The sequence below is a fragment of the Dermochelys coriacea genome, chromosome 9, assembly GCF_009764565.3.
Source record: "Dermochelys coriacea isolate rDerCor1 chromosome 9, rDerCor1.pri.v4, whole genome shotgun sequence".
Taxonomy (NCBI): Eukaryota; Metazoa; Chordata; order Testudines; family Dermochelyidae; genus Dermochelys; species Dermochelys coriacea.
Genome location: NC_050076.1, coordinates 51,988,717 through 52,009,300, shown reverse-complemented (window position 1 = coordinate 52,009,300; position 20,584 = coordinate 51,988,717). Strand labels below are relative to the sequence as shown.

Genomic DNA, 20,584 nt, shown 5'->3' with positions numbered 1-20,584 from the left:
CCGCTCTTGCTGCTGCCTCTAGCGACTCTCCCTGCTTGTCCTGTTACTTGGCAGCCAGGCAGCTCTGTGCCAAGTCAGCTTGGAACTGCCAGAGGCAGAGCTTCACCCACTGAGCTGGGCTAGAGTTGCTCAGATCTTGGGGGGCTGAGCCCCCTCAATCCTTGGCCACCTCATTACTGAGAAATCTTTTCCTAGGAAACATGCCTGACTTGACTTAAAATTCCATTTATTGACATTTCACAGAAGCAAGGAGGAGGCAAAGAAAAAGATCTAGCAATTTCATGAAACTTCCTCCTTTAAGTGCGAACGCCATCTCCACATAGAAAAATACCTCGAGTTCATTTTACACATTGGAGAGAGGGGAAAAAAATAAATCAAACATTTGCTTTTCATTTATGAAAGGGAGTAACAAGCTCTTCCCCAGACAGGTGCACAAAACAGCCTCATGTCCCTATGGCCAGTGTCACACCAGGGTGAGTGCCTTCGCAAGATACGTACATGCCCAGAATTTTAACTAGGCACCCACCCTGCCTAAGAGGCCCACAGCAAACCGCAGGCTTGTCTTTGCATCACCTTTTCTTACCACACAATCCTTCGTCTGGTTTCCTCCTGAAGCCAGCTGGAGTTGATGTACCCCAGTCCTGGAAAGGAGCAAGGTGATGTGTTGAACAGGACCAAAAAAAAAAAAAAAAAGTGTCCAGCTCCTGCTGATGCGGAGGTCCAGATATCCGAACTAATTTGCAACACCATAGGAATGTCTAACCAGCATGGCCCCAAAGTATTCACTGGAAACCACCGTCAGCTTGTCACCTTCCATCTTCACAACTCTGTAACAAAAACATGAGTTCACTCCAACCATGCAATCACCAACAATTCAGTGACTTCCCCTCCCCAGGCCAACAGCTTGCTGGAGAAAAACCCAGAGCATGATCAGTTTCATTTAGCAAACTATTCCTCACCCTTTGAAATGCGTGGTGATTGTACCCATACCATGAGCAAGTGTCTGGCTCCTTGTGCACCACCACTAAGAAATTCAAGAGATTATAAGGGAAAGAATTCTTTGAAGCATCATGGAAGTGGCCGCTAAGGGCTTGTCTACAGAGGGATTAATCCACAGAATTAATGCGCAACATGCAAGCTGCACTAATAGTGTGCACATGGGCTGGCTGTGCCTTCTTTCAGTTTGCATCTGTGTGTCCACACAGCAGGGGCTTGCTGTGCACTAAGCACTTGGCATTCTCAGAGGGTATCCCACGGTCCTTTGCTTCAACACTAAGCAGTGTGCATGCTGGGGATGTTCTCGCTGCATGCAGTAAGATGCATGGAAGGTGGCAGTGGAATTCCAGGACTTGGAGTAAAATCAAAAACATCCCATGCTTCAGCTCTCTCCAACCCATCATTCCTCTCTTTCTGGAGAGGTGAGTGCCATTTGCAAATTGCTGTCAGCCAGCATGGACCCAGCAATGCTCCATACCACTATGCTGGCAACTGCATACAGGTAGCGTCTGTTTGGAATGTAGTTCAGCTCTCAAAGCTGAGCGACTTGGCTTTGTCTTTGGACTTCACCCACTGCACTACTGAGTGGATGTGGCGGCTCCAGCAGCAGCTCCTTTGGCAGCAGGTTGGGCAGTGGTGGAGGAACAAGGACAAAGACAAGGATGACACAGAGCAACTGCTACTACTGGAGCTGTTCCTGGAGCAGGGTCGCACTGTGCAACACCTTTTCAGGGCTTGGGAAACCAGTGGGGATTGGTAGGAAAGGATCGTTCCATAAACCTGGGACGACCAGCAATGATGAGAGAACTTCAGGATGGCGAGGACTATCTTTTTTGATATCTGCACTGAGCTAGCCCCAGAGCAGCAATGGCAGCATACCAACATGTGGTGCCCAAACCCATAGACATGCTGGTTGCCAATGCCATATGCAAGCTGGCCACCTCCAAATGCTACTGGTCCATAACCAGCCAATTCGAAGTATTCAGGAGAAAGTTGATGGCTTTTCAAGTGTGGGGTTCCCAAATAGCATTGGGGCAACTGATGGGATCTACATGCCAACTGCTTGTCCCCCGCACCATGGCTCAGAGTGTATAACCAGAGGGATATTTCTTTATGGTGTCCAAGGGCTGGTTGATCACTGTGGCAGGTTCACAAACATAGGGTGGTCTGGAGAGTCTCACAATGCTAGGCTCTTTCAACACTCAGCGCTAATTATCTGAATGAATAAAGGAGAATTTGCCCCCCGCATCGTTCTGGATATTAATGGTGTGGGAATTGCTCCAGTTATCGTGGGAGACTCTGCTGCTGCTGACCTGGTTCATGATCCTATCACCTCAGTAGCTGCAGAAAATGGAAACAGTGGAAACAGCTCCGTGCCAAGCCAGCTTGGAACTGCCAGAGGCAGAGCTTCACCCACTGATGCATTTGGCCATCTGCAAGGAAGGTGGCACTGTTTGTGGAATAGGATAGAAGCTGGAGAGGAAAAAAAACCCATGCTGCATGTTATATTTTGCACAATATTTGAGATAGTAAGTGAGAAAACCTTTCCAATGGGTGGGAGGCTGAGGTGTAGACACTTGCTCAGGGGTTTGAGCAGCCAGCAAAATGTCTACTGGAAAATGGAAACAGTCAGTGCAGGCTATGGCTCCTGGAGTTTCAGGCCTGAAAATGTGCAGCTATACATCTAGCTGTTATCCCAACAGGGAATGGATTGTGAACTGTGCAGTCTCTTTGATAGGTGGTAGATGTGGCAATCCTTATTTTATCTTGTCTGTGCCTTTACTCTTTTGTAAAAACCTCTGACTTAGTCAAAATGAATGGACTGCCTGTATAAAGTGCATCGCTGACTCTTTCTGAATGGATTTTTAAACCAGCAGAAATGAAGCTTTAATTAAACAATGAAACAAAGCTTTAAAGTGACAGTGCAGTGGACGGCAGACTACAACAAGGGGTGAGTACATGCCTCGCTGTTGCCTCTTGTTCTTGGGGTGTCTGGTGTTGAGTGGCAGGGCTCGAAGTTATCAGGGGCGCTGGATAGCTCAAAAGAGCTACGTTCCCAGGTGCAATTGCTCTCGCTACCCCAAGCTTGGGTCAGGGAGGAGAGGTAACGTGATCGGTGCATCCACCGACCGCTCCAGTACAGTAGCGTACCAGTGTTGTCGAGGCCACGCTGGAGCTATCAGAATTACCTTTGCCTCCTCCCTGCAGACCTTGAGCAGGACCTTGAGCATGAGAGGGAATGGGGGAAAAGGCATAGAGCAGGCAACCTCTCCAGGATAGCAAGAATGTGTCCGTGAGGGAGCCTGGGCTGTGACCCTGGAAGGAGCAGAACAGTGGGCATTTCCTGTTGTGTTGGGTGGCAAACAGGTTGACCTGGGGAAACCCCCACCTTTGGAAAATGAGGTGTATGACATCCAGCCAGATGGACCACTCGGGTGTGCAGAAGGACCTGCTGAGGCAGTCCGCCAGTGTGTTCTGAATTCCTAGGAGAAAGTATGCTTCCAGGTGAATGGAGTGGGCTATGCAGAACTCCCACAGCTGGAGGGCCTCCTGGCATCGGGGAGAGGAACGGGCTTCCCCTTGCTTGTTGATGTAAAACATGGTGGTAACGGCTACGCACTGGCCTTGTACTCAGGCCTGAAAGGCCTGGCAGGCTAGGCACACCACCCTCAGCTCCTTGATGTTGCTATGTAGGGAGAGCTCGTCCTGGGACCACAGGCCCTGCGTCTGGAGGTCTCCCAGATGCGCCCCCATCCCAGAGCCGACGTGTCTGTGATGAGGGACAAGGAAGGTTGAGGGCCGTGGAAGGGGATTCCTTCGCACATTGCCCAAGGGTGGAGCCACCAATGGAGGGATGTAAGGACCTGCCCTGGCACCGTGACCACTGAATTCAAGCTGTTGCGCCCCAGGCAGTAGGCCGAAGCAAGCCATGCCTGCAAAAGTCTGAGCCATAGCCTGACGTGCTGGGTCACGTAAGTGCAGGCAGCCATGTGGCCAAGACGACTCAGGCAACCCTTTGCTGGTGTGGTTGGGAATTGCTGGAGGTTTTGAATTATGTCTGTGATGGCTCAGAATCGGGACTCCAGTAGACAGGCCTGTGCCCGATACGAGTATAACACTGCCCCAATGAATTCTATTCTTTGGGTCGATTCCAAGGTTGACTTCCCCAAGTTGAGGAGGAGATCCAGTCAATCAAATGTGCATCTGACCAAACGGATTTGGGATTACACCTATCCCTTGGTGCGGCCCCGAGCAACCAGTCATCGAGGTAGGGGTATACCTGCACCTGCTGTCGATGGAGGAAAGCAGCCACAACCAGCATACACTTGGTGAACACTTGGGAGGCTGTTGAGAGGCCTAATGGTAGGGCAGCGAATTGGTAATGTTTGCGGTTGACCACAAAGAGTAGGAAGTGCCCATGTGCGGGACGAATTGCTATATGGAAATACGTGTTCTTCATGTCGAGGGCTGGAGAGTAGTGCTGCGACCTGGAGCGGTGCCACAACCTGGAGCTGTGTGGGGTCGCTGAGCAGCATTGGGACCGGAACCTGTTGCATGATGGGGATCGACGCGTGCATCAGCGTCACGAGCGGGAGCGCTGGTGCAACCTAGAGTGGCGCCGAAACTTTATCAGCAGTGCCAACGGCTGGAGCATCATTGGTTTGCCTCGAGACGGTGCCATATGATGTGGTACCGGAAGCTTGGAGCAAAGAGTGGATGACCTGGGCGCTGTCATGGTAATGAGGTCCCTTGCAGCCTCAAAGGAGTCTGGGGTGTATGGCCAGCTCCACTTCCTCGATGACCTGAGCTGGGGAGTCCAACGGCACCAGACTTGACGGTCCCCCTTGTGGGGCCGAAGTAGACGGTGCTGTCTCTGCAACTTTGGCATTGGGTGCTCCTAACGAGGACGTGCCCCATTGGCCGGCTCCAGAGAGGTGGACCTCTGGGATGGAGAGTCGCTCCTCCCTTGCTTCTGGTGTCGCTTCTGCGCCAGAGAGCGGAAGCGATGCTGGGTCCTGCCAGTTTTGGTGCCGGGGAGTGGCGGTGCCGCAGGTCTCTGCCAGAGTCCATCCGTGGTGCTTCCACCACTGCCGCCAGGCACTACGCACCATATGAACTCAGCGCCAGGTCCTGCCACACCGGCAGAGGCTGAGGTCTAAAGTGCCGCCTCCATAAGGCAAAAGTCTCGCTCCTTTTTGGTTCTGGGGCGAAACCCCTTACAAATCCTGCACCAATTGGCTTGGTGAGCCTCCCCCAGACACTTTAAACAAGTGTCGCGGGGGTCGCCCATTGGCATGGGCTTGCTGCAGGACTTGAACCCCTGGGACTTGGGCATGGCAGCCCTCCCAAGAAAAAGCGGTCGGGACAGAGGATAAACCCCGCAGCCCAACTTCTAATACTAACAAACAATTAAACTAACTAATATGTATAGAGAACAAACAAACAAAGCTAGGGAAATGTGGTAGAACTTGCCAGGCAAGATGCCACAGTTCCAAAGACCACCACTGGCGGTAAGAAGGAACAGAGGAGGTGCCAGGTCGGCAGGGTCATATACTGAGCGCCATGAAGGGACTGCTCCAGGGGGCTCCATAGCCAACCTGATCGGTGCTGGTAAGGGAAAAGCTTTCCGACGACTGCACACACCTAACTGGAATCAATATGAACAATCACTCAAAGAATAACATGGCTGGGTCCTGGCTGAGGGCACTGGATTGTCTGTGTGCCCACTCACAGCATGCACTGCAGCAGAGCATTCTGAGCTTGTACAACCTCCCCGAGTTGCCTCTGCATTTCTTTCTTCCTCCACAGTGCCTTTTGCCATGGCAACGCTCTCCCTAGCCACTGTGACACTGTTTCCAGCTACTTCAACCCTCTTGTTCGATAGCTCCCGGTCTTCTTCCCTCTCCGACATCAAATACAACCACCAGCTCTTCACCGGTTTCTTTTTATTTGTGAGGAGGGGGTCTACAATGAAAGCTGGATATTTCATCCCAAGTTCTCTGTTTCTTCCCCACCAGCCATGAATAAAGGCCCCGTCTTTGAAGGTCTGGCCACTGCAGGTGCCATTGCTGAGGGAGTAGTGAAAAAAACCTAGCCAAGCAGATGTTAGTGGTATTCTGGACAGGCTAGGATAGCCTTTTTAATACGTCTCTCTCATTCCCACCCCACCACCCCCGAGATTCTTCCAGCCTTGGTGGGTCCTCAGCCAGCAGGCCGTGTGTGCATAGGAGGGCTAGACTGGCTTGAGTTGCAGCTGTGCCTCGGAGGCTGAGGGTAGGAATTGGGAATTATGTTCCCACTCTGGTTTTGGGTGGAGTTGTCTCTATGGTGTCCAAGGAGTTAGTGGGGAGCATATGGAACAAATGGGATAGTAATCCGTGGCCTGACTCTAAGTGATGTTACACTGAGGCAGGTGACTAGGCGACAGAGAACAGCCTTATTCACAATGGCAAAGGCAGACTAGTGACATATACTGTGAAGTTCTTCACCAAGCTGGTCCCCTAGAAGTGTGGCCAGAGTGGAGGGCATGGCACGGAAATGACTGTGAACCTATCCCGGATAAAGTGCAGATGGGGAGTGGAAATCAAGCAATTTCTCTGGTTCTACTTTATCTCCCCTGCAGACATGCTGAAAGTGCAGAGAAAAACATCAAGTTCTGCACTGACTGTCCGAAGCACGAACTGCTCCAATCCTTTCTCTACATAAGCCTGGGGAAAGACATTAAAAGCTGTATGCTATCCGTAAGGTTGACCTCTTTCCATGTACGAATATGTGTTTATACCTCAGCAGGGAGCTGTAGGCTTAGTGCTTTACAGGCATGCAATTCCCATGTCATCTGAGAATACTAACCAAACCCCTTTGCCCAGAGCCACTGTCCCAAACGGTTCAAAGTTGTACAACTGAGTGTTTTCATTATTCCAATATGCGGCCGGAGGGGAGCGAGGGAGTGAGAGATGGAGTAAAGAGTGCAGCTGTGCCATGCTGCCAGCCACTATTTTGAGCAGATGGACAGGAGTTTTTGGGGGAAGGGGGGAACTTGTAATTGCCAGACAGAAGAAAGAGAAAAAGAGAAAGAGGAAAAAAAGAAAAAGGTAAACGGATATATGTCCTCTGTGGCATGTACTTGTAAAGAGTTGATGGTCGAGGTTTTCACCTGAGACAGAAGCCAATTGCTCGGCTGGAATAGACACCATTTTGAAAATGTGGGATAAGAAAGGGAGGCATGCGCTGGAGATTTGGAAAGGCTCCCAGCTCCCACCCACCAAAAAAGACTGTGGCCATGGGACACTTGGATCAGAAGCTAGCACAGTGGTGTCATATAACAATAATACATTGTAAAGATAAATCCTATGGAGGGCACGTAATCTGCCTCTCAGTCTCAACCTGGTTTCTGGCTCGCCCACATAGCCAGAATTAGGGTCCTGATTCCTGACGAGATCCTGACTTTCTGGGGAGAGCCCCTCACTGCCCTCCTCATGTTCCTCCTCTGATGACTTTTCCACTTGTCTGCAGCCTACAGGGAGAGCATCAGGGTCCACAAGTTCCTTGGGCTTGGTAACGATGTAATTGATCAAAAGCCCATCCAGCTCCTCAAGAAATAGGCAGGATACAATTCCAATGCTGGATCTTTTCCTGGCACCCCTGGCTTTAATGTAAATCTTCCTGAGCTGTTTGCTCTTTATCCCACACTGGTCAGCATCCTGGTTATGGCCCCTCATGGACCTCTACTTAGCAATGTCCACAAAGAGATCCTTCATCTGGTGGCTGGCCACAAGAACTTGGGGCACTGATCCCCAGGTGGCGATGAGATCTGGGCATAGCAAGGCTCCAAGTGGGTGCTCAAGGCATGTTGTAAAGGCGGCTAGAGTGTGAAGGAATGCCGATATATTTGAATCCAGAAACAAATGGGAAAACTCTGTTCCCATGACAATTTTTAAACAGGGGAAGGAACATCCAGTGAACTTCACCCCAGAGCAGTGGAGGGCACACAGGTAAACAGACAGATCAATAGGGGACACACACAGCAATGTGTGATACCAATTGAATAACTGCCAAAGTAGCGCATGGCAGGACTGCGTGCATACAACCAACTGCACTAACTCAATTGAACATAATGCACTTTGAAAGAGGATTCCAGAGTTTGTCGTATAACTGCGCTCTAATGAATTGCATTTTCACACAAGTCTGACTTGAACTATTGTGGATGAAACCCCCATGTAAACAAGCCCTCAGGGACCTGGTGAGCAGCTGGAGATGAGGGCAAGTAAGGGCATCAGAACAATTAGGCTGTTCTAACTGATTTGGTTTCAGACTATACCTGAAGCACACATCTTGTCTATGCAGACACATGCAGGCTGGTCTGTCAGAGACAGATACTATACACAGACCAGAGGCATAAGTGAAGCACTTCAACCTCATTTCAAGATTATTTCATCAGAAACTGAAATCAGAGATCCATAAAGAGCTCTTCAGCCAGAAAGGCCATAGGGACGGAAGGAAGAATTGGAGTAAACAAGGGAACAGACAGAAGCTCAGTGGAGGTTTTGGTTCCAAACTGAAAAACAAAGCCAGATCTGAGGCTGCTGGGAGGAGGCCATGGACACAATTTCACACTCATTGTTCCCATCTGGATACCATGTGCACACAAATGTATGTAAAGTAGTATGATAATTTCTCTAACATGTAGCAGGAGAGAAACTGTCCCAGTACTCACCCTTCCTTTCCTTCCGTTAAAAGAAGAGCATCCTATCCTGCTGCTTGCTTGGAGCCTGCTGCAGGAGGCACAAGGCTGTCCAGCTGCTGACGATGTCCTGTGTGAATTAGCCATTCATAGAATTTGTTCTCCACCAGCACCTGGAACTGCTTCCTCTGATCCCTGAAAACCACCAGAACATCAGCAACGTAGCAAGTGAAATACAGTCTTGTAAGCATTCACACCACACTTCCAAACAACCCTCCTTGGCTACTCAAATGAGTAGCCTTTCCCATCCTCCCATCCCATCCTTTTCCCCATAAAAAATAAGCAACAGATCTACACTTACCACGCCTAACAAAGCCATTGGATTTATTTCCCACACTAACCACCTGGGGAAGACTGAATTCACCTAATAAAAACTATTAGTTAGAATACCCCTGAAAGAGAGACTGCTGGCGTTGAAATAAGACACGCAGACTTCCCCACACTGCTGTTACTGTACCTTTGACCTGTAGGACTTCTGCCCTAGGATTCTCAGAGCACAAACAGGAAATTATACCTAAGGCCATGAGACTGTCACAAAGGTTAGGGATTCGTTGATTTTATGTGACCTCTGTGATTTCAGGCCCAGGTGGCGGAGCTCCGGTTTCCGTGATTTATTGTTCATTGCCCACATCCTGTGACTTTTACTAAAATACCTACATCACATAAAACTTAAGTCTATACATGTCTGCCATTTTAACCCAGGCAAAATGTAAATAGTAATCTCCAGAGGAGAGAGTTACACATTAACCCCTATGCTACTTACCCAACCCCTCACGTCAATGGTATTAAATCACTTACGTCTGAAGTTCTGCCTTTACTCAGCAAGACACACACACACACACACACACACACACAGAGGCACTGGAGGAGTCAGGATTCAAGAATAGACAGAAGTAATGTAGTGCAATATAAACTCTGAACCAAAGACTGTCAAGATACCAACGCTATTCTCCAATCTATGCAAGTCTTGAAATCTGCACTGAGTGCAAAGAGCAGCTTGATCAAATGTAGTATTCATGACAAGGGACTCTTCATGCACTAAACAAAAGAAGGTGGTCTAGAAGGACTTGACAAATCACAGACCAATGATACTACTCAGTTTCTTTGGAACCCTGGCTTCATCTAACTAAATTGAGGATTGAAACCATCCAAAATTAAACAATTCAGAGAAGCTATGAATTCTCTCCATGACTGACTGGCTTACTGACTCCAAATCTAGAAGCCACAGGCTGAGCCCAGAACAGGGAAACAAAAACCAGCTGAAACACAAGCTATTGTTGCTTCCTTCTCTTCTAGCCTTTAAAATTGAAGATCCAGAGTTCTACTCGCACTGTGGGTTTTTGAAGGAGGTAATAAGAACATAAGAACGGCCATACTAGGTCAGACCAAAGATCCACCTAGCCCAGTATCCTGTCTTCTGACAGTGGCCTATGCCAGGTGCCCCAGAGGAAATGAACAGAACAGGTAATCATCAAGTGATCCATCCCCTGTTGCTCATTCCCAGCTTCTGGCAAACAGAAGCTAGGGACACTTCAGAGTATGGTTTTGCATCCCTGCCCATCCTGGCTAATAGCCATTGCTGGACCTATCCCCTTGAACTTATCTAGTTCTTTTTTAAACCCTTTTATAGTCTTGGCCTTCACAACATCCTCTGGCAAAGAGTTCCACAGATAGACTGCATGTTCTGTGAAGAAATACTTCCTTTTGTTTGTTTAAACCTGCTGCCTACTAATTTCATTTGGTGGCCCCTAGTTTTTGGTATTATGAGGAGTAAATAACACTTCCTTATTTACTTTCTCCACACCAGTTATGATTTTATAGACTTGTATCATAACCTCCCTTAGTCATCTCTTTTCCAAGCTGAAAAGTCCTAGTCTCATAATTAATCTCTCCTCACATGGAAGCTGTTCTATACCTTTAATCATTTTTGTTGTCCTTTTCTGAACCTTTTCCAAGTCCAATACATCTTTTTTGAGATGGGGCAACCACATCTGCATGCAGCATTCAAGATGTGAGCATACCATAGATTTATATAGAGGCAATATGATATTTTTGTCTTATTATCCATCCCTTTCTTAATGATTCTCAACATTCTGTTTGCTTTTTTGACTGCCGCTGCACATTGAGTGGATGTTTTCAGAGAACTATCCAAAATTACTCCAAGATCTCTTTCTTGCATGGAAACAGCTAATTTAGACCTCATTTTTATATGCATAGTTGAGATTATGTTTTCCAATGTGCTTTACTTTGCATTTATCAACATTGGGAGACAGTTTGTTTGCATCAAAATGATACCAAGAGTAAAATCCTGAAGACAGAACCAGCTAAATTCAGAACTGTCATTATCTGGAGTCCTGCACTCCTATCCAGCCAGTTTGGCATCAAAAGAACATGTTTTAACTTATTCAAAACTTCTTAACAGCCTAGGTGCTGAAAAAGCAGTAAATTGCTAAAAGGGTAGATTACTATGCAAGCAAAAGCATAGTACTTTACTACAAAAGCAAAGTAAGCTAATTAGTAGGCTAGAGACTTGAGTGTGTTAATATGTTTTACCTACAGAACTACAGGCTTCTCATTTTGTGTTTGAGGAGTTAACACACACAGTACACACGTTCTTTCATTTCATAAGATCTTTGCACAATTTTTCCTGTATTTTGTGAGCTTGTAACTCCCACACACACACCAGTTTTCCTTCAAACAGAATAAGGTGGCTAGAGTTTTCAATACTAAAGCAGGATACCAAATGCTGCTAGCTCCTCATGCCCCCAGTGCACTCATAAATAACACACAGACTAGATCAGCGATCACCACCCGATCGATCGCAATTGACTAGTCAATCCTGAAGACTCTCCCAGTAGATCACAATGGCTAAAAGTCTAGTGGTGTATTGGGGCTGCCGCTGAGGCAGGCTCCCTGCCTGCCCCGGCCCCACGCCACTCTCGGAAGAGGCCAGCACACCCAGGAGTCTCCGTACGAGCTGCTCCCACAAGCACTGTCCCCACAGCTCCCATTGTCCAGTAATGGGGCACTGTAGCCAATGGGATCTGTGGAGGACGTGCCGGCAGAGAGGGGCAGCGTGCAGAGCTACATGACCCTCCCTTCCCCCACACCGCGGGCCACAGGGGCGCGTTGGCCCCTTCTGGGAGAGGCATGGGACCGTGGCAGGCAGGGAGCCTGCCTTAGCCCACTGGACCGCAGACCAGGAGCTGCCCAAGGTGAGTGCCATCCGGCGGGAGCCCACATCCCAACCCGCCTCCCAGAGCCAGCACCCCACACCCACTCCTGCCCCCCAACACTCTGCCCCAGGCTGGAGCCCCCTCCTGCACCCAAACTCCCTCCCATAGCTTGAACCCCTCATCCCCTCCTGCACTCCAACCCCCTGCCCCAGGCTCAGCCTGGAGCTCCCTCCAATACTGCAAACCCCTCAGCTCCAGCCCGCACCCCCTCTCAAACCCCAACCACCCAGCCTGGTGAAAGTGAGTGAGGGTGGGGGAGAGCGAGCAACAGGTGGAGTGAGCAGGACAAGGCTTCAGGAAAGGGGTAGGGACAATCCTGGGTTGCCCTTACATTCAAAAAGCCATCTTGGGTATAAAAAGGTTGGAGACCACTGGACTAGATAAACAGACCTCATGCAAGGGCATTTTTGTTCAGTGATGTCAAGTCAAAGAGATTTGTACTTGTATGGACAAGTTGAGTTTCAGAGCATTAAATATACATTCCTCCCCCCCGGAGGAAGCCAATTACTCACTTGGTCAGCCCTGCCTCCTTCACAGTTTTTTGCCAAACCTGTATCTTCTGCTCTCGTTGACTCAGTGCCTTCTGGTATGCATGTGGCAGCCCCCCAGGCGTTTCTGTCGTGTCTCCTTCCATCTCAAAAGGAATAACAAATGTATAAAACTCATTGGGGGGTAAGAGTCGGAAGACACTGGCATCACTGTTCTCCTTGCACACCAGCATTGGACTGTCCCAGTAGTTAGGCACTGTAGCCAGGCCCATCCGGGCCATGTGGTCCTCAAGCATTGGGTAATGGGTGTGATAAGGGGCAAAAGTTACTGCTTGGTTACCCAAGAGAATGAGAGGGTGCGTAGGCGTGAGAATGTTGAAGGTGCAGCCTGTCGTAGAAGAGATAGACAGACGGTGGCAGATGCCAATGACTTTGACATTATCACAGCTGTGGAGGTGAATGGCTGTCTGCACAGGGCCCAGGACAAAAGTGCTATTCCTGCACTTCTCAATGGTCACAGATCTGAAAGAGAGAAAGATCACAGTAAGCCAGGATCGCCAAGAACAGGACAAGGCCACACACTGTTCAAGTGGGGTTGCCATGTCTAATGGGAACCAGGAAATACCTATACGACCCACCCAAAGAGGTTTCACTGCATTCCAGGAGAACGTAAACTCACCGTAAAGGGGAGAGCAGATATATGAAGGACTCATTGCAGCGATGGATCTTCACATGAGCACCCACCAGGGTATCCGAGCTCTTTGCCAGTGTCTGTTTGTAGACCTGGCTCATCACCACCATGCGGTGAACCTCAGGGACCATATGGGCATTGCACGCAATCTTTGCTCTCTTGGTTGTTCCTTCAACTGCAAAGCAAAAATTACACACATTAGCACAAAAAAAGTCTGAACATATTTCCTAAGCATGCGGACCATGACATCACATTTCACCAGGCAGCCACAGAGTAAATATCCCATCAAAAAAACAAAGTCACCCTGATGCTTGGGATTTAGATCCCAACTCTCTTTGTAAAATTCCTCCTGAACATAAGGGCTCTTTCTGCCAAACTGAGATTTACAGCAGTCTGCAGATTTTCACCACTGTACTGATGAAATAGGAGCATGTCTGTTCCAATGTATTCTTACCAAGTTGTGTGCTCCCTGTAGGTATACAGTCCTCAGGGCACTTGTTACCACAGGATGTTCTTCCATTCTTACTGATGGAATGGATTAAGACTAGTTTTCTCTCCCTCTGAAAACCTATAATTGCATGTTAAATGAGATCAGGAGTCTTCATTCTGACTCCCACAGACAGAAGATCATAGATAGTTTAGGTACATCAACATGTGCTGCGGTCACACCTCCCAGCTGCAGTGCAAATACTTCCACAGACTGCCCTCAGCGACCTTGGGCAAGTCACTTAATCTACACTGTGCCTCAATTCCCATCTGTCAAATGGGAGTAATAATACTGACCCACCTCAGAGGGGTGTTTAAAGGTAAATCCATTAATGTTTGTGAGACACTCAAATACAACAGTGACTGAAGCCATGGAAGTACTTGAACAGCTAGAGAGCCACCCCATTCATCTGTTAATCCCCACGTAGGAACAGAAGAGTAGTAACACTAGTCAGGTCTGAATTACATTGACAGAGCTATATGGAGCAGCCGATACAGCAATTCCACCTAACCCTGGGTTTAGCCTGTGCAATCAATCATTTGCTTTCTTGGGCATTAACATTCACTATGCAGCAGAATGCACCTTCCAAACAAATGAGTCTAAGAATAAGAAAGCCTGCTAGCAACAGCCAATATACACCACACAGAATCTGGATATCAACTTGAAGTGGGGAAGGGGGACACATGCAAGCCAGAGAACATGGAGGCAGTAATGAGTGTTAAATAGGAGAGTTTGGAAACAGGAGGATAAGGCATTTTGCATGACCAGCTCTTTCAGCTGTGAACTCCCCCTTCTCTCCTGTAAACAAGAGGACAGGCAAGAGAGCACCAATGCCCACAAACCAGACTCCTGATCAACCAGAACAGAGGAGAGTGGAAAGTTGATCCTAAAACTAAAGAGCAAAGCCAAGGCTTTCAAATACCTTGCTGCGCCCATGCAAGTTTCTTCCCAGACTTGAGGCAGGCAGACGTCCCAAACGGGCTCCCAGTCAGGCAGGCCCTCAGCCAGGCCTCTAGCTTGGGGAAAGAGAAGGCTTTGGAAATCTTCGAGTAGCCGTTCTTCGCATGCAAGGGCTGCCAGAGAGCAAGCTCATGAAGAGGATGGACAGTCCTGGTTTTGTTCACAGTCCCCTCAATGAGAAAGCTGAGAGCTTGAACAGCTTCAGGGGAGACCAGGCTACTGTGAGTGGAATGGGAAGAGGCCGTGAGCTGGTCGGGGTCCAGTAGCAGTTCCAGCAGATCCAACAGGTGGTTCTGCACAAACGCCTGGTGGGTGTAATCATTCCAGTTCTTAGAAATCAAAACAAAAACAAACAGAGGAGCTCTTACCAGGCTGAGACACTTTCCTAATGCAATATCCATTGCATCCTGCTCAGATCCCACCCACAGCAACTCTAAAAGGAGAAAGCAGTAGAAGCAGAATACAGACTCCTTCCCTCAAACCATTGATTCTGCAGGCCTTCTCTTACCCCCACAACAGACTCCCCCAGCAAATAAACAACATTGGATCCATTACCCATCTTCAGAGTGGAAGAGGTTCAGTAGTTCTACTTGCCTTGGCCATGACCAACCTGTCACTGTATTAGTTAGAGTAAGAGAAGGAAATGGATTCCCACTCCACTCTTCATGAAAAGGTTCAGCACATAGGTGCTTGGAAACGAGGGCTGGAATGAACTGTAACAAACACCTGACAGTCTAAGCCTCCATGAAGGCAATTATGGTTCCTTTTGAACCTGAATACTCAGAATAGATGCAATCAAGTATTAACTCAGGAGTTGTTGTGGGAAAAAACTCAGATAGCCCATTATGAGGAAAAATCCCATTAAACATTCATCTCAAAGGATCATTATAGTTCAAGTGCTGATGGTCTTCATAGCAAGGGAAGACCAGAATATGAGACAGCCAATGATGAAAACTATAACAGACATCAGCTTATGCTGGACGGGCCTCAATAGACCACACCAAAGAGGTACAGCCACCTGGAGTGCCCATTCCAGATACCTAGAAAGTTAGAAGAAAAGGAGTACTTGTGGCACCTTAGAGACTAACAAATTTATTAGAGCATAAGCTTTCGTGAGCTACAGCTCACTTCATCGGATGCATTTGGTGGAAAAAAACTTGGGATAATCCCAAGGAACATAATCTCCCACCCTGTGGGGGAATGAAGCTTCTGAAATAGATATGGCAGATCCATTATCTACTCATGAAGTTTCACAGATGGGCCAGTCTAGTTTTGAACTTGAACTGCAGTTAACAAAAATCACCCTCTATAGAATGATGCTGAATGCCCTGAACAGTATGTGTAAAGAGGAGCATTCAGCACAAAGCCCTGGATAAGCACTTCCCCCTCTTGTCTATTATAAGTCTTTGTGTTTCAAGTCCACTAACCCCTATTTTTAGTTTCAGATGCTCTTGAGTTGCAGTTCAACAGTTCTTGTTCCATATGACACTACAACATGCATGCTATTGATGTCACACCCCTGACAAAATCCTGCTGACCCTGGCAACTGGCCTTTTTTCAAGGTGTGGGTCAGCTCAGTGTCTCTATTGTGCTGCTGTCAGTTTGTAATTCACTTTCGAATATGGTAGTACAGCAGGACTGGCTTACCTGGCTAACTTCAGATACTTCTGAATGTGAGATACAAGACTTAGTCAAATATAATCAAATGTAGGTGGTTACTAATCTATTTCTCTGACTCTCAGCTTTGTGTAATTTATTCAGAAATTGCTCTAAGAATGGTTACCCTAGAAACCTGAACATGTAATTATGGAGGAGCAGCCTCTGAAATAAATGAACATTTTCTGCTTTGTTACACTCCTCTAATTTAAAGGGCAAAGATTTTGGGGGGAAATTTAAAAAAAAACCTATCACAGATTGAGACTGGATGTGAAAGTTCAGTCTGCTGCAAGTTTTTATGGGCAAGTTAGATTTTTCAAAATTAATGTTACAGTGATCATCTAATTCATTATTTAGCTCAATTGATTAAGTGCATCCCAGGTGCATTCATAAGCCTTGGGCAGGAGTTCACTCCCCCCACAAAGCAGATCTGCTCCCCACCCCACTTTAAGGTGAAGGTTTTGCAGCCCCTCCCTCACAATAACCTCTGTGGGGACAGGGTTAGAAACAATACCTTATTTTGACAGGTGGATTTTCCAGTCAGGTTGGCAGACTGAGATTTGTCCCTGGGACTTGGCCACTCTTCTCCAATCAGAGATGTCCGCAAGGAAACCTTATTTAGCTGCTGAATGTACAAGAACAGCAGGAACTGCAGAGTGTCTACTGACAGCTGGCCGAGAGGGGAACACAATATTAACACATACCAGAACATAACCAATGCATGCAATAATTCAACCAAAGAGCCTATTCTTTTAGAAGGTAGACAACAAGGTATCTACAATATCATAACTGATTGTGGCTCCCCTACACAAATAGGTATGTGGTGTTACTATCAGCTATTAACAATCCTCAAGAAAGCTGTAGTTTACAGACACACACAGAAATTAGGTTTATGGGCTTGACAAGTGCTTGCTTGGTTTCTACACAGTTTCCATTTCCTTGTTTTTAACTATACACCCCTCCTTAACCACATTACACCGGCAACAAGCTCAGCCTCTCTCACTGTCTACATCACAATATTTGCCACTGCACATGCCATTGGTAACCTTGGGAAGACCCTCATTCTCAAACCTTTTTTCCACTTGCCCATAATTTCCTAAAAACGCTTCTCCTTGGGCTCAATATGCATAGTTTGGGACACCATCAAACAAAAGCACTAGGCCCTCCAATGAAAAATGGCCATTATCAAGTGTCAAATTTAAAAAAACCCTACAATTAAGTGTAATCTTTAATGAGTGTTAGAATGGTTTTCAAATGGATATAGTTTTCACCCTCTAGCTCAAATGGCTGATCTGTGTTCAAATCGTGCCCCTAAATGCTGTACATTTCAAACATCAGTGTCCAAAAACGTGGTTATAACAAACCTGTTTTGCAATCTTGACTACAGCAAGTGCTACCAAAGGCCCACTAGATAATAGCACATAGACTTTGTGGATGAACACAAGACCCAAAGGGCCAGTGCAAATAACTAATGGACAGCTACCCATGGGCTAGGGAGCTTGCTGTTTAAGCTCAATTGATTTCAGGACTATCACATGGATCTTTTATACGTGCACTCCTTAGCATGCCCCTTTGCACCACGCACAAGTTGGTCAGGGAACAGCATTACAATTTCAGAAGACCACTGGCTTTTCCAGTACAGACCAGAAGAAGTGAGGTCAGGATCCTCCCACAAGAATGAGCCTTGATCCAGACCCTTCCACCAGGGCCACAATCAATAAATGCTGAAAGTGTTTAAAGTTTACCAAAAAGCGTGGAAAGAGTTAACAGTGACATGCAAAGGAAAAATATTGGACTTGTGCCTGGGGGATGGGAGGAGAGAGGGGACGGGACCTTTTTTAAAAAAGAAAAAAACAGCCCAAATTTTTTGTATCCAAAGGAGGACAAAAGCTTTCTTCTGCTTTCCACCATGCCCCATTATAAATTCAGGTCCTGTCTAGTCTTACAATGACTAGAGAATAAGCAAAATTACATTGCAAGAGGCAAGAAAGAGAGGAGTGGATTTTTAATCAGACTGTTTAAATCTCGTTTCTGGTAAGACCAACTAACACGTTAAAGGATGACTTTTCTGAATGATCCCACCCTTTGTGGGGGAACATACATTTTGAGGCCTTTCTTTTTTTCCCCCTTCTCCCTACAAGTCAGCCAGCAAAAAACAGGGGAAAAATAGCTGATAATCCTGATAAAGTGAAACAGAGAAAAAAATGTAGATGTTCAAATCTATTTTATAGATCACAAACCAGCAAAAAAGGACTAGTCTAATTTAAATTGTTTGCAGGTCGCCTTTACAGAAGTCTCCTTTGTGCACATCTTCCTATGTTGTGTAGAAAAATAGCAGGGTGTTAGGAACAAACCAGACTTGGGATTTCTCTGCTTTTGAGGGTTTAAGCAAGACCCTGTTACTGTTTATGTCAAATGTTTTACTCTAAAAAAGTGTCTATTGGTTATATCAACCATATGCAATCTTGCTGAACAGCATTTGTTCTGTAATGCTACCTTGTCTTTTAAAGTGGAAAAGTAGCAATGTGGCTCTGAAGGGCAGATCTGATTACTGGTTACCCCAGTCAAACAGAAAACAACTAACAACTTGAATGGTAGCGTGATCTGCATTCACAGGCACAGTTAGCAGAATGATTAGGGCTTCACTGCCATGAAGAGTGTGAGAAAAAGGCTGCTGAAAATGTGATTGTACAACACCTCAGATCAAAAGGCTTGATGTGATCCCAAATGTCTGTGCATGAGTAGCTAAAGGACCTAATCATACAACCTTGACTGGCACAGCCCACGCTCCAATGCCTAAAACCGTTCACCAGAGAAAGATTATGACATTATATTTCATGCCTTATTCCTCTGCTTCTCTAATTCCTCTTCTGACGTGCAGCTGGACACCACCTCTGCCCATTCCAGATGTTCCTCTGGAGTCCGTTCCATTAGACTGTCAAATATCTCAAAGTAGAGCCAGGCCAAATCCTTGGCTAACTGCAACTTCCCACAGGCAATGTGCCGCCACATAGGCCAGAAAAGGCGTGGGTAACAGCCCTCACTGGCCCGCATCCGGACATACGTGGACATCTTCCGGAGATAGTGCATGCTGAACTTGGATGGAGGGGGGATCTGCAAAGCCCCCACTATGAAGGGTTCTGTTTTCACCCAGAGGTGCACCATAGACTGATCCATTTTAACCAGCTCTGGGAACTCCACATCTAGGGTTGAAGTGCCTTCCCTGCAGATCTGACAAACAAAACAAAACACCAGACATTGATCCGAAAACACTCGGCTTCATTTGCGCCAAGGCCGGAGTGAGTTCTTTGGGGCAAGGGGCAGCATTTTGTCCCTAGTTTGGACAGCACCTAGCGCAGGGGGCCTGGGCCAGGCTTGGGAGTCACAGGCCCAACCGGACCACAAACGACCAACAGCGGAACCATGCTTGGAAAGCCTCTGCTGCAAGGGGCAACCCGACATAACACGTGTTTTATAACCCACTCCTACAGACCCAGGAGCTCCGGCCTGCTGGGGACAGCCATGAGCGCTACAAAGGAAGGCCAGGCCGCCCGCGGCGCCCAGAGGCGGGTCTGAGGCGAGAATGATTCCCCGCCCCCCCCCCCCGGAAGCCGGCCCAGGTGAGAAGCCTCCCCACACCCCGGGGGCAGGGAGCACGGGCGCGGCCGGCCTGTGAGCCCCAGGAGGGGGCTGCATCGGGGGCGGCAGCTGGCCGGGCGAGCTCCAGGGGGGCCTGCCCCAAGGCCGACACCAACCCCGACCGCCGCGCCCCGAGCCTGCGTTCACCTGCGCGGGCCCCGCCTGCCCCTAAGCAGGGCCAGGGGGCTCCGCTCCCGCCCCAGCCGTACGTCACAACCACGCATGCGCACTGAGCCGCCGCGGGTGGCCGACCAGCGAGACTTTGCCTAGGCAAACCCCACCAACACCATCGAGCCATTGGCTAGACGTGCCCCGCCCAGGCCCCTGCCGGATCACCCGCAGGACAGGCTCCATCCCATAGACCCCTAATCCGCACGTGCCTTCTATTCTTCCTCATGGGCTGGCCGCTGCTGCAGGCAAAGTAACGGCGCAGAGCCCCAGTACGATAAACGTCCGACCGAGCTGCAGCCGGCCTGGCCTCTCGCGCTGCTCCGCCCCCTGATTTACATATGGCCGTTATCAGTGATTGGTATGACCCTGGTACCAGAGCACTGCGGGGGGGGGGGAGGGAAGGAGAGGGCAGGGACACAGGGTCCCCAGGACATAGCCTGCAGCACAGACTAGTCTTTTGTTGGAACTTGAGCGCCTGCGCTAGCCTTCACAACAGCGAGCTTCTGATTGGTGCGTTTG

The 20,584-nt window shown here is 48.1% G+C and overlaps 1 protein-coding gene across 6 annotated transcripts; it reads right to left on the bottom strand.

Annotated features, from left to right (window-relative positions):
- Nucleotides 1-205: 205 nt before the first annotated feature.
- On the bottom strand, nt 206-20,574 carry TBCCD1 (TBCC domain containing 1). Of its 6 annotated transcripts, none has more exons than XM_043491702.1 (8): nt 20,180-20,574; nt 19,097-19,486; nt 16,770-16,925; nt 14,562-14,928; nt 13,141-13,327; nt 12,486-12,983; nt 8,711-8,872; nt 206-827 (listed from the first exon to the last, which is right to left on the bottom strand). In XM_043491702.1, exons 1-7 carry the CDS (start codon nt 20,246-20,248, stop codon nt 8,743-8,745), a joined length of 1,797 nt encoding a protein of 598 aa, XP_043347637.1. In that variant the 5' UTR covers nt 20,249-20,574; the 3' UTR covers nt 206-827; nt 8,711-8,742. The 6 variants fall into 6 exon arrangements, with proteins under 6 accessions (XP_043347637.1, XP_043347638.1, XP_043347639.1 ...); XM_043491703.1 differs by having other exon boundaries at nt 20,176-20,557; XM_043491704.1 differs by having other exon boundaries at nt 20,206-20,557.
- Between the last annotated feature and the right edge of the window lie 10 nt (nt 20,575-20,584).

What these genes read in the sequence shown, in the direction of transcription:
- TBCCD1 (XM_043491702.1), bottom strand. Translation starts at nt 20,248, where the DNA reads ATGGAGCCTGTCCTGCGGGTGATCCGGCAGGGGCCTGGGCGGGGCACG. An exon ending in TAGAGAAGCAGAGGAATAAG is followed by an intron (nt 16,926 to 19,096) that starts GCATGAAATATA and finishes CCTCTCGGCCAG; the next exon opens with CTGTCAGTAGACACTCTGCA. An exon ending in AAGGAGGCAGGGCTGACCAA is followed by an intron (nt 8,873 to 12,485) that starts GTGAGTAATTGG and finishes GGTGGTTTTCAG; the next exon opens with GGATCAGAGGAAGCAGTTCC.